The 14,086-nt window shown below is 48.3% G+C and overlaps 1 protein-coding gene across 1 annotated transcript; it reads left to right on the forward strand.

Annotated features, from left to right (window-relative positions):
- The first annotated feature begins 9,164 nt into the window (after positions 1 to 9,164).
- On the forward strand, positions 9,165 to 10,760 carry LOC139263805 (E3 ubiquitin-protein ligase NHLRC1-like). Its single transcript, XM_070879858.1, has one exon. It carries the CDS (start codon positions 9,272 to 9,274, stop codon positions 10,514 to 10,516), a length of 1,245 nt encoding a protein of 414 aa, XP_070735959.1. The 5' UTR covers positions 9,165 to 9,271; the 3' UTR covers positions 10,517 to 10,760.
- Positions 10,761 to 14,086: the final 3,326 nt, after the last annotated feature.

Genomic DNA, 14,086 nt, shown 5'->3' on the forward strand with positions numbered 1-14,086 from the left:
TGTGCCAGACACCATGCCAATTGTCATGGCTGATTTAGCAGTGACAAGTTTTTTTTTAACATTAATGCGAAGGACTTTGGCTTTGATAAATTTGATGTGGAACTGTGTTTGGTACCAAAAATTTGGTTTGGGTCTTTGGTGCCAAAGTAGACTGATGACGATTAGCCAGTGGTTAAAGTGCAATTTGTAAATTTTAACACCCCCCCCCCCAAACTTTTAGAATTTGATCATATTCACATGAAGTCAAAGAGCAATTTATTCTTGGGAAATATAACATACTGCAATACATTTTTTTCAAAAACACTTGTCCAAAAATAAAATCTTCCAATTAAAAAAACAACTGATTGTGTCACATTTTTTAAAATTCATACATGGGATGTGGGCGTCGCTGGCAAGGCCAGCATTTATTGACCATCGCTAATTGCCCTTGAGAAGGTGGTGGTGAGCCACCTTCTTGAAGCGCTGCAGTCCATGTGGTGAAGGTACTCCCACAGCGCTGTTAGGGAGGGGGCTCCAAGATGTTCACCCAGCAACGATGAAGGAATAGCAATACATTTCCAATTCAGGATGGTGTGTAACTTGAATGGGAACTTGCAGGATGATGGTGTTCCCATGCACCACCTGCCCATGTCCTTCTAGGTGGTAGAGATGGCGGGTTTGGGAGTTGTTGCTGAAGAAGCCTTGGCGAGTTGCTGCAGTGCATCTTGTAGATGATACACACTGCAGCCACGGTGCGCCGGTGGTGGAGGGAGTGAATGTTTAAGATGGTGGATGAGGTGCCAATCATGCAGGCTGCTTTGTCCTGGATGGTGTCGAGCTTCTTGACTGTTGGAGTTGCACTCATCCAGGCAAGTGGAGAGTATTTCATCACACTCCTGACTTGTGCCTTGTAGATGGTGAAAAGGCTTTGGGGACTCGGAAGGTAAGTCAGTTGCTACAGAATACCCAGCCTCTGACCCACTCGTGCCTTAAAAATGTGGCTGGTCCAGTTAAGTTTCATGTCACTGGTTCCCCCTAGGATGTTAATGGTGGGGGGATTCAGCAATGGTAATGCTGTTGAATATCAGTGGGAGGTGGTTAGACTCTCGCTTGTTGGAGATGGTCATTTTCCGGCACTTGGCTGGCACAAATGTTACTTGCCACTTATCAGTCCACATCTGAATGTCATCCAGGTCTTGATGCATGGGGGTATGGGCTGTTTTATTATCTGAGGAGTTGTGAATGGAACTGAACACAGTGGAATCATCAGTGAACCTCCACTTCTGGCCTGATGAGGAAGGGAAGGTCATTAATGAAGCAGCTGAAGATGGTTGGGCCTAGGACACTGCCCTGAGGAATTAATGCCGCAATGTCCTGGGGCTGAGATGATTGACCTCCAACAACTACAAACATCTTTGTGTTAGGTATGACTCCAGCCAGTGGAGAGTTTCCCCCTGATTCCCATTGACTTCAGTTTTACTAGGGCTCTTTGATGCCATACTTGGTCAAATGCTGCCTTGATGTCAAGATCAGTCACTCTCACCTCACCTCTGGAATTCAGTTCTTTTGTCTATGTTTGGACCAAGGTTGTAATGAGGTCTGGAGCCGAGTGGTTCTGGCAGAACCCAAACTGAGTATCATGAGAAGGTTGTTGGTGAATAAGTGCCGCTTGGTAGCACTGTCGATGGCACCTTCCATCACACTGCTGATGATCAAGAGTCGACTGATGGGGCGGTAATTGGCTGGACTGGATTACTCCAGCTTTTTATGGACAGGACATACCTGGGCAGCTTTCCACATTGTTGGGTCGATGCCAGTGTTGCAGCTAGAGGTGCGGCTACTTCTAGAGTACAAGTCTTCAGTACAACAGTCGGGGTATTGTTCGGGCCATAGCCTTTGTTGTATCCAGTGCGCTCAGCCATTTCTTGATATCACGTGGAGTGAATTGAATTGGTTGAAGACTGGCTTCTGTGATGGTGGGGACCTCAGGAGAAGGCCAACATGGATGGTTGCAAACGCTTCAGCCGTGACTTTTGCACTTGCGTGCTCTGTCATCATTGATATGGGATATTCCTGGAGCTTTCCTCCTCCTGTTGGCTGTTTAATTGTCCACCGTCATTCACGACAGGATGTGGCTGGACTGCAGAGCTTTGATTGGATCCGTTGATTGTAGGATGGCTTAGCTGTATCTATAGCATGCAGCATCCACTCTTTAGCATGCATGTAGTCCTGTGTTGCAGCTTCCCCAGGTTGGCATTTCAATTTTAGGTATGCCTGGTGCTGCTCCTGGCATGCTCTCCTCATTGAAGCAGAGTTGGTGGTAATGGTAGAATGAGGGTTATGCCAGGCCATGAACTTACAAATTGAGGTGGAATACAATTCTGCTGCTGCTCAATCTGTTCTGAATCTATCCCATTTAGCATAGTGGTAGTGCCACACAACACAATGGAGGGGGTCCTCAGTGTGAAGACGAGACTTCGTCTCTACAAGGATTATGCGGTGATCACTGCTACCAAATGCTGTCATGGACAGATGCATCTACAACAAGTAGATTGGTGAGGAGGAGGTCAAGTATGTTTTTCCCTCCTGTTGGTTCTCTCTCCACCTGCTGTAGGCCCAGTCTGGCAGCTATGTCCTTCATGACTCAGCCAGCTCACTCTGCAGTGGTGCTACTGAGCCACTCTTGGTGATGGAAGTTGAAGTCCCTCACCCTGAATATATTCTGTGACATTGCTACCCTCATTGCTTCTTCCAAGTGGTGTTCAACATGGAACAGTACTGATTCATTAGCTGAGGGAGGGTGGTAGGTGGTAATCAGCAGGAGGTTTCCTTGCCCACGCTTGACCTGAAGCCATGAGACAATGTTGAGGACTCCCAGGGCCACTTCCGAATGTATACCACTGTGCTCCCACCTCTGGTGGTCTTTCCTGCCCGTGGGACAGGAAATACTCAGGATGGTGATGGATGAATCTGGGATTTTGGCTGAAATGTATGATTCTGTGAGTATGACTATGTCAGGTTGTTGCTTGACTAGTCTGTGGGACAGCTCTCCCAATTTTGGCACAAGTCTCCAATGTTAGTGAAGGGAATTTTGCAGGGTCGACTGGGCTGGGTGTGCCGTTTTTGTGTTCGAAGGCGGTGCCTAGTTTGGTGTCGGGTGGTCTCTCCAGTTTTATTCTTGTTGCTTTTCATAGTGGTTTGTTGCAACTGAGTAGCTTGCTAGGTCCTTTCAGAGGGCAGTTAAGAGCCAATCACATTGCTACAAGAGAAATGCAGGGAACAGTGCCAACCCTTGTACATGGCCTTCTTTGACCTCACAAAGGCCTTTGACACTGTCAACTGAGAAGGTTAAGGAGCGTCCTCCTCGGTTTCAGCTGCCCTCAAAAGTTTGTCACCATCCTCCGCCTCCTCCATGATGACATGCAAGCTGTTATTCTGACCAATGGATCCACCACAGACCCAATCCACATCCGGACCGGGGTCAAGCAAGGCTGTGTCATCGCACCAACACTCTTCTCGATCTGCCTTTCTGCAATGTTTCATCTCACCTGCAGCAAGTTCTCCACTGGAGTGGAACTAAACTATAGAACTAATGAGAATTTGTTCAACCTTCACCACCTCCAGGCTAGATCCAAGATCGTCCCATCCTCCATCATTGAACTACAGTACACAGACAACGCTTGCGTCTGCACACACTTGGAGGTCGAACTCCAAGCCATCGTCAACACCTTCACCGAGGCGTATGAAAGCATATGTCTTAAACATCCATAAGACAAAGGTCCTCCACTAAGCCGACCCAGCCACACAGCACTGTCCCCTGGACATCAAATTCCACAGCAAGGCCTTGGACAACGTGAACCATTTTCCATACCTCGGCAGCCTAGTGTCAGCAAGGGCAGACATCGATGACGAGGTCCAACACCACCTCCAGTGCACCAGCGCAGCCTTCGGTCGCCTGAGGAAAAGTGTGTTTGAAAACCAGGATCTCAAATCTGGTACCAAACTTATGGTCTACAGGGCAGTAGTGATACCCGCCCTCCTATATGGCTCAGAGACATGGACGATATAGAGAAGACATCTCAAAACGCTTGAGAAGTACCACCAGCGCTGCCTCCACAAGATCCTGCAAATCCATTGGGAGGACAGATGCACCAACGTCAGTGTTCTTGCTCAGGCCAACATCCCCAGCATCGAAGCACTGACCATGCTTGATCAGCTTTGTTGGGCGGGCCACATCGTCCACATGCCCAACATGAGACTCCCAAAGCAAGCGCTCTACTCGGAGCTTCGTCATGGCGAGCCCCAGGTGGGCAAAGGAAACGCTTCAAGGACACCCTCAAAGCCTCCTTGATAAAATGCAACATCCTCACCGACACCTGGGAATCCCTGGCCCAAGACTACCCAAAGTGGAGGAAGAGCATCCGGGAGAGCGCTGAGCACCTCGAGTCTCATCGGCAAGAGCAAGCAGAAACCAGGTGTAGACAGCGGAAGAAGTGTGCGGCAAACCAGTCCCACCCACCCTTTCTTTCAACCACTGTCTGCCCCACCTGTGACAGAGACTGTAGGTCCCGCAAATTACTCCTCAGCCACCTGAAAATTCATTTTTAGAGTGGAAGCAAGTCATCCTTGACTCTGAGGGACTGCCTATGATGATGAGGGTCTGGAGTCACATATAGGCCAGACCAGGTATGGATTGCAGATTTCCTTCCCTAAAGGACATTAGTGAACCAGATGGGTTTTTAATGATTACAATAGTTTCCTAGTCACCATTACTGATGCTAGCTTTTTATTCCAGCTTTATTTATTTAACTGAATTTAAATTCCACAACTGCCGTGGCCGGATTTGAACGCTGGTCTCTGGATCATTAGTCCAGGCCTCTGGATTACTGGTCCAGTAACATAACCACTATGGTACCATTCCCTTCAATTTTTAAATTTAAATTCCTTTATCATTTTCTTTCAGCACTGTCAGATGGGTCACTATTTTGGCACAAATCAATAAATTAAAGTATCCCATTGAATTCCAACAATCCTAGGCGATTGACATCTTGTAGTGGTTTTGATGTACAGCTGTGTTTGGGCTGCAGGCATGTGTTGAGCCTGGTCCCCCTCCCCTTTTATAGGTTTTAGAGCCCAAAAAAACCCACAAAAACCCCCCACAAACCCCCCCCCCAAAAAAAAACCCAAAAAAGGGCATTGAAAAATGTTTGGAGTGTCCCCCAGATCAGGGGGGGGCACTTGATGTAATTGTTTAATTTGATGTGCAACAAAAGAGTTGAGCCTGCAAGAGTGGGAGTGCCAATGACTCTTTGTACTTAATCTGATGGACATCTATGTGGCCAGAAACCCTCAATTGCAGATATATCTGGGACTGCCTGAGTCCAGTTAGGCAATCTAAGGTCAGCAGGGCAACTGGACTATTCCAACTGTGTGGCAATGTTTTGCCATTTCAGAAGTGAGCACCAGTTTTCAAGGATCAATTTATGTTGAGAGACAGCTTGGAACAAACATTTTTGTTTTTGATGTTCAAGAAGCCAAGATTCTAAATTACTGTAAATTTATGGTTTGTAGTGAAACTATTCATGTACCTGTTGTGTGTTAAAATTGTCAATTTGTAGCCCAAATCTTGGTTTAATAAAGGTACACATTCAATCTTCCTACTGAAGATGAGAATCATGGGTTGTATATTTCAGTAAGTTAGAGTATGGTCACAAGAGTTTGACCCCAGTGCCTTGCTATCATTACCTAGATATTGGGCAGGTAGAGTCGTACTCTGATTTGTAGGGATTCAAGATCCACTTATGGGAATGCTCAGGGATGCTGAAGCCGAGTAGAATATCTGGTGCAAATTCCAACTGAAACTGGATGGTACTGAGTCAGGATGATTCCTTGAACGGCGGGTAGCACAAAACCTGACCTACCAAGCCATAATGAGGATTGTTGGTATGCTGGGTTGGTGCCAAGATCAACTCCAGGGGCATTTTTTCTGAGGCTTTTAGAATCTAATCCATGTCAGAATAATTTCCTAGTGGTGACTTCCTCTAGCGCCTCAGAGAAAAACTGATGCAGACTGAACATGTGTTCAGGTTGTGCTTTAATAGTACAACAACTTGTATTTATAAACCGCCTTTAATGTAGTAAAATGTCCCACAGTGCTTCACAGGAGCGTTATCAGACAAAAACTGACAGAGCCAAGGAAGGAAACATTAGGCGAGGTGACCAAAAGTTTGGACAAAGGTAAGCTTTAAGGGCATGAGAGGTACCGTGAATGTCCTTCTGTTACCTAAACACTTACTGGGAATCAATGAAACATTTAAAACCTGCCATGAATATTTTAACATAATAAGAACATAAGAATTAGGAGCTGTAGTAGGCCAGACAGCCCTTCGAGCCTGCTCCACCATTCAATAAGATCATGGCTGATCTTCAACCTCAACTCCACTTTCCTGCCTGATCCCCATATCCCTTGATTTCCCAAGAGTCCAAAAATGTAATTATCTCAGCCTTGAATATACTCAATCTTTCAGCATCCAGTCCTTTCAGGTAGAGAATTCCAAAGAGTTAAGAAATTCCTCCTCATCTCAGTCTTAAATGGCCAATTCCTTATCCTGAGACTTTGCCCCCAAGTTCAAGACTCTCCAGAGGAAACAACCTCTCAGCATCTGCCCTGTCAATCCCCCTCAGAATCTTATATGTTTCAATGAGATTGTCTCTCATTCTTCTAAACTCAAAACAGTTCAGGCCCAAACTAAATTAATTGTACCTTCTTGCCTAATGCAGGCAATCTGCAGAGCAGTCATTGAAAGTGGCAACGGAGAAAAGGAATTATGGACATCTGGGAAAGTGTTCTTTATATACAATGTGGGAAAAGCAATGTCATCATACCATGTTACTGATGTAGAAATATTATACAATGTTATGATTCTCATTGCTTTGGGTTTATTCACTGTGATTCATAGAGGATACTGAAGTGAAGAATAGATATGCAAACATTTGAGGGCCGAAATTCAGGCACGCTAGGAAGCTTGCGCACCGATGATTTTTTAGCTCGTTTTTCCACCAGGAGCGATGAGGCGGCCGTCTGATCCACTTTTAACACTTAGAAGATTTTTTACCGTTGGACTGGAAGTTGGTCATAGTGGGGACGGAAGTACAGCGGTAAGTCATGCTGAGGGGCAGAAGTTGGGTCGAGTCTCCGCCGCTGTCACTCAGCGGCATAGTGGGGACGGAAGTACAGCGCGTGTGCGTCACCATGCTCTCTCCACTCCGTTAAAGGGGAGAGAATTGGGGATTCTTTAGCTTCCGCCACTGGGCCACCAGTGAGGGTTTCGGCCGGGCCAGTCGTCTGGCACCTATTGGCGGCCCGGCCGAACCCAGGGGTGCAATAGTGTGGCCGACATGGAAGTCGGCCGGCAAAAAAATAAGATGGCGGCCGCAGCATTCGGCCCTCGCCTTTAATGGCCGCCACACCGCCAGGGCAGAGAGAGCAGAAAAGACTGTCGGCACCGTCCAGCAGCTTGTGGATTTCTTCAACTAAATTTGGGCGGATTAAAATGGAGGTGCAGGATAGTGGCGGTGCGTGCTTTGATGAAGCGCTTCCGGCGGTCGGCAGCAGCAGGGCGGACAGGCCGAAAAATCCCCAACCAGAATTTGATTCTGCCGCACGGCCGCCGCACAACGGCGGAAACGGGCCTTATACCCTTGGTGTGTGGCTTCGGTTACAGTTCTGTTTAAAACATTTCCACAAAATGTAGAAGAGTGGTACAGGTGAAGCATTGTGTATCAATCTGAAGCAAGTCCAGGACTGAGCGGTCAATTAGATACGCAGACTGGAGCTTAAAACAAGTGAGGTTTATTGTCCCATGGCAGTTGTCTCTTCAAGTGCAGCAATGAATCAGAGAGTAACAGGGATTACTTTCTAGCTATAATTCCATATACCCACCTTTGCCTCATATCCCTTAATACCTTTGTTTAACAGAAATCTATCAATCTCAGATTTAAAATTAACAATTATATATAACAAGAAAAGCAATGGCCTTAATACTGACCCCTGGGGAACCCACTGCATACTTCTCGAGTTAGAAAAATATCCATTCACCACTACTCTCTGCCTCTAATCCCTTAGCCAATTACATCTCCAAGTTATCACGATTCCTTTAATCCTATGTGCTTCTATTTTCCAAATAAGTCTGTTATATGGTACTTTATCAAAAGCTTTTTGAAAGTCAATAGATACATCGACTGCACTACCTACATTAACCCTCTCTGTTACTTCAGAAAAATCAATCGGGTTAGTCAGACAAGATTTGACTTTAACAAATCCCTGCTCGCTGTCCCTTATTAACTTATGCTTCTCCAAGTGAGAATTAATGTTATATTTGGCAATAGTCTAGTAGTTTTCCCACCACTGACGTTAAACTGGCATGTTGTTATCAGGTTTATCCCTCTCAATTTTTGAACAGGGGTATAACATTTGCAATCGTCCAGTCCTCTGGCACCACTCCCATAGCCAAGGATTGAAAGATTGTGGTCAGAGCTTAAGCTATCTCCACCCTTGCTTACCTCAGCAACTTAGGACACATCCCATCTGTAACAGGTGACTTGTTAAGTTTGAGTGATGCCAATCTATTTAGCACCAGCTTTTATCTATTTTAACCTATCCAATATCTCTCCCTCCTCCTCTACTGCGACATTAACTTCATCCTTTTTGTAAAGACAGATGCAAAGTGCTCATTCAGTACCTCAATCATGCCCTCTGCTTCCACGAGATTTCCTTTTTTGTCGCTAATCGGTCCCACCATTCCTTTTACTTTTTATGTTTGTCAAAGATTTTTCGGTTCCCTTTTGTTATTCACTCATCTTTTCTCATATTCTCTTTGCCCTACTTGTATCCCGTTTCTATTTCCCCATGCACTCTCTGTATTCTGCATGGTTTTCTACTGTATTCTGTACCTGACATTTGGCATAAACTTCCATTTTCTGTTTTATTTTAACTTTATTTCCTTTGTCCTCTAGTGAACTCTAGCTTTGGCTGCCATATCTTTCCTCCTTATGGGAATATGCTTGGTTTGTACCTGAACTATCTTGGTCTTGGAAGGCCTGCCATTATTAATTTAATGTTTTCTGGGCCAATCTTTGTGGACTGGGCGCTGCCAGTTGCTGAAGGGGGTGTGCCTTGCAGGATGTTCCTTGCCCACTAGAGGACGTTAGGAAATGGGGCCAGGAAACAAGATTGGCCATCGGGCTGAACCGGGGCCTTGCTGGGCCGCATCTTAAGGGGGGCGCGCTGAGGATGTGCAGTGCTCCGGGGGAGGAAGAGCCCGAGGCCCGCGGCCTGGTGCGGGAGATCGAGCTGAACGTGCTCGAATGCAAAGTCTGCTTCGAGCGGTACGGCAGCAGCGCGCCGCGCCGTCCCTGCGCCCTGCCCTGCGGCCACGCCGTCTGCCGCCACTGCGCCGCCGCTCTGTGCCGCCGGCCTCGGGAGGGCCGTGAGCCGGCGGCGGCGGCAGCCGATGGCGGCCAGCTCCAGTGCCCCTTCTGCCGTAGGAGCGGGCGGCTGTCGCACGCCGCTGACTGCCTGCCGCTGCTGCAGCTGGCCGAGCTGCTGGGCGACCGGGAGGCAGCGGACACCGAGGCCCCCTCCGCCGGCCGCCACCGCTCCCGCTGCTGCTGGCCGGAGCTGGCGGCCGTGTTCGGGGGCTGGGGTCAGCTGCTCAACCCCCGGGGCCTGGCGGTGTGCAGGGAGTCGGGGGCGGTGGCCGTGGCCCACGACGGGGAGCAGCGGGTCCGCCTCTACGACCGGGCCGGGCGTTCCCTGCTGGGCCTGGGGCCCGAGCAGCTGCGGTACCCGCTGGACGTGGCGCTGGCCGGCGGCGGGCGGCTGCTGGTGGTGACGGATGCCGGCGACGCCTCAATCAAGGTGTTCGCCAGCCGGGGCGGGGCGGCGGCGGCCCTAACGGTGATCCGCGGCGGCTTCGGCCTGCCCTGGGGAGTGGCCGCCGCCTCCGCCCAGCAGGTCGCCGTGACGGACGCGGGCCACGGCTCGCTGCTCCTGCTCAACCTGCAGCTACCCGGCGGGGCCCTGCTCAGCCAGGAGAGCGTCTGCGAGCGGCTGTGCTGCCCCAGAGAGGTGGCCGTCTGCCCGCTGGACGGCTGCATCCATGTGGTGGAGCATCCCCCCGGAGGAGGAGGCCCAGCCGTTCGGATCAAGACCTTCAACAGCCAAAGACAACTCGTCCGCCAGATCGATAGCTTCGGCTGCAGCCCGCCCCCCCTCGTCCCCTCGGGTGTCTCCGCCATCGCCGTCGACGGCCGAGGCAACGTCCTGCTGGCCGACGGCAAGGCCGTGGTGTGCCTGGGCACCTTGGACAACCCCCAAGGAAGGACCCTCATCGACTGGGGGCTCGCCCGCCCCGTGGCCCTGGACTGTGTCGGAGACGACACGCTGGTCGTGTTGGACGCTGGGGATCACACGTGGAAAGTGTACACGACCACCCAAACCCCCGAACCATCTTTGCCAAGTGGGGCCGTGCAATAGGCTGAAGATGCTAGAATGAGCCGCTTCGGCTTACCTGAACGTGTTTCCTACATTACAACAGTGACTGCACTCCAAAAGTACTTCATTGGCTGTAAAGCACTTTGAAACGTCTTGTGACCGTGAAAGGCGCTATATAAATCCAAGTCTTCCCAACGGATCGATTGAAAAGCTGTATTTGTTTCAACGTTTTCTTTGAATTAGTACCCAATGCCCCCAGACCTCCAAACTTAAGACATTTTCAAAAATAAACGACTAACGAAATTCAGTTCTAATGTTGTCTTTTACGCTTTTACGAAGAGGAACCCACCAGTTATGAAAATGCAAATTTAACAAGAACATAAGAAATAGGAGCAGGAGTAGACCATACGGCTCCTCGAGCCTGCTCCGCCATTCAATAAGATCATGGCTGATCTGATCATGGACTCAGCTCCACCTCCCTGCCCGCTCCCCATAACCCCTTATCCCCTTATCGTTTAAGAAACTGTCTATTTCTGTCTTAAATTTATTCAATGTCCCAGCTTCCGCAGCTCTCTGAGGCAACAAATTCCACAGATTTACAACCCTCTTGAGAGAAAAAATTTCTCCTCATCTCAGTTTTAAATGGGCGGCCCCTTATTGTAAGATCATGCCCTCTAGTTCTAGTCTCCCCCATCAATGGAAACATCCTCTCTGCATCCACCTTGTCAAGCCCCCTCATAATCTTATACGTTTCGATAAGTTCACCTCTGATTCTTCTGAATTCCAACCTTTCCTTATAAGTCAACCCCCTTATTTCAGGAATCAACCAAGTGAACCTTCTCTGAACTGCCTCCAAAGCAAGTATATCCTTTTGTAAATATGGAAACCAAAACTGCACGCAGTATTCCAGGTGTAGCCTCACCAATACCCTGTATAGCTGTAGCAAGACTTCCTTGCTTTTATACCCCATCCCCTTTGCAATAAAGGCCAAGATTCCATTGGCCTTCCTGATCACTTGCTGTACCTGCATACTATCCTTTTGTGTTTCATACACAAGTACCCCCTGGTCCCATTGTACTGCAGCACTTTGCAATCTTTCTCCATTTAAATAATCCCAGGAAGATCCCAGAAACTGCAAATAAATGAATGACAGGACATCTGTTTTTGGTGTTTGAGAGAGGAATGTTAGGCAGGTCATTAGAAGAACTACCTGCTGCTCTTTGAATAATATCACAGGATCTTTTGTATCCGTCTGGGCAGACGGGGCACCGGTTTAATGTCTCGTCTGAAAGATTGCACCTCCAACACTGCAGTGCTCCACTGAAGTGGACGTCTAAATTGTGTGTTCAGGTTCACAGTGGGAGCTTGAAGCCACAACCTTCTGACTTGGAGGCAAGAGCACTGCCAACTGGACCAAGCTGACATGTGTGCACCTAGCCCTTTACTGCTTCAACACAGTGGCCATTCTTCATGTGGAAGTATTAACGAGCATTTCGACTGAGGAATCTCACAGCTGAGGCCTGTCCTGAATGGTGACTAGAAAGTAATTAGGAGTGTAAACACTGATTTTTCCTTACCCTTGCTCAATTGTTCACACCCCAATTTCTGCCCCAGTTGAGATCAGAATGCTTTAACATTTTCATTTTGGGTCATTTCAAATGGTTTTAAAGCTGGGCAAGGGGGGGCGGATAGGGTGCAGTGACTGTCAACATCCACTTTGTATGCAGTACTGAAGCTCTCACCAGCTTCAAACTGGAGCTTCTGCTATCTGCTCCACACCTGAAAGAATTCAGGCAGAGCTTAATTCTGTGGAACATTGCACCACATTTATAAGGTATAATGGATACTAAAATCACCCCTACAATGTCTGCAGTGAAAAAAGAGTGGACCGTACAGAAAGAGAGCAAAAAGTAAAAGACAAAGCCAGAGAGGGACACAATGAATTTGAGAAGCAGTGAGACAATGATGGCAAAAGAGACAACATTCTTTTTGGTCCGTAATACCACAGGAGATCATCTAGTGTATGTTGCAAAGCAGAATGAAGACATTATTCCTGAGGATGTACTGTATTGTCCATCTCCCAGAAGTTATACAAGAAAATACTTTTTGGGGCAATTACCAGTGTCTCTCATCGCTGACCCTCTCCGGGTCTTCCTCCAGAACGTCAGTTCGCTTGCAAACAAGGCCCTTCCCATACATGAGCATATAGTGGATGATGGCATCGACATGATGGCCCTAACGGAAACCTGGTTGAGGGACGATGATACCTTACCCTTAAATGAAGCCTTCCCGCCTGGCTATACCTTCCACCACTTGCCCCGCCCAGACTGCCGTGGTGGAGGTGTGGCTCTCATCAGCAAATCACACCTTGGTCTGCCCCTTACTCTGACACTTTCTCCACCTTTCAGCATCTCACCTTATTCCAACCCTCTCACCTCTCATTTAAAATTCTCGTTCTCTAATGCCCACCCAAGTACCATAAAAATTTTATTACCGATATTTCTTCACTACTTTCCTCCCGCTGCCTGTGCGGCGAACGACTTCACATCCTTGGTGATTTCAACCTGCATCTCAATTCATCATGCTCTCTCTCCTCTGAGTTCACTAGCCTCTTATCCTCTCTTAATCCCTCTCTCCATGTAAACTCCCCAACTCATATTCACGGCCAACCACTTGACGTTCGCTTCTCTCAGGGCATCGCTATTCCCATGGTGTCAATCGCCGATAAGCCCATCTCTGACCACTTCCTCGTATCGCCCTCTACCCACATCCCCCCTGCCAACCCTACCTTTTTCTGTTCCCGCCACTGGAAAAATCTCTCTCCCGACTCTCTTACAACTGCACTTAGGAACTCCATACTGTCCAGCCTTTGGCCCTTCATTCATCATTACATTTCTGCAGCTGCCAATCTGCTCAATCACACCCTTACCACCACTTTTGATGCCCTAGTTCCTGTTAAAACAATTACTCTCTCTGACCCTGGCCATTCCCCCTGGTACAGCCTTAAGTCCAAGAGATGCAGGCTTGAACAAATATGGCGTATAACTAGTTTAGCCATTCACTGCCAGATTTGGCTGGACCACATAAAGCATTATCGGATCCTGCTCTCGTCTGCCAAAATCACTCACTATTCCAAAATCATTCTGGAATGTAAAGATAAACCCCGGCTTCTATTCTCCACTGCTAACCGTCTTTTTAAACCCCTCTCCCCAGTCTCTACCTTCACCTCTGACAATAAGTGTGAGGAGCTCATGAACTTCTTTATCTCTAAGGTTGAGACCATCCGTTCAGCCGCCTCTTCCCTTCCTTCCCCTCGCCCACCGGGCCAAACATCCTCTAAGGAACCCCCCTGCCCTAGCCCTGACCTCACATCTCTCTCCAGTTTCTCTCTGATCTCCCCTCATGACCTTCCCGAGCTCATCTTGTCCATGAGATCCACTTCCTGCTCCCTTGTCCCTATTCACTGGAGTTCAGAAGAATGAGAGGGGACCTCATAGAAACGTTTAAAATTCTGACGGGTTTAGACAGGTTGGATGCAGGAAGAATGTTCCCAATGTTGGGGAAGTCCAGAACCAGGAGTCACAGTCTAAGGATAAGGGGTAAGCCATTTAG

The sequence above is a fragment of the Pristiophorus japonicus genome, chromosome 5, assembly GCF_044704955.1.
Source record: "Pristiophorus japonicus isolate sPriJap1 chromosome 5, sPriJap1.hap1, whole genome shotgun sequence".
In the NCBI taxonomy this organism is placed as follows: Eukaryota; Metazoa; Chordata; class Chondrichthyes; family Pristiophoridae; genus Pristiophorus; species Pristiophorus japonicus.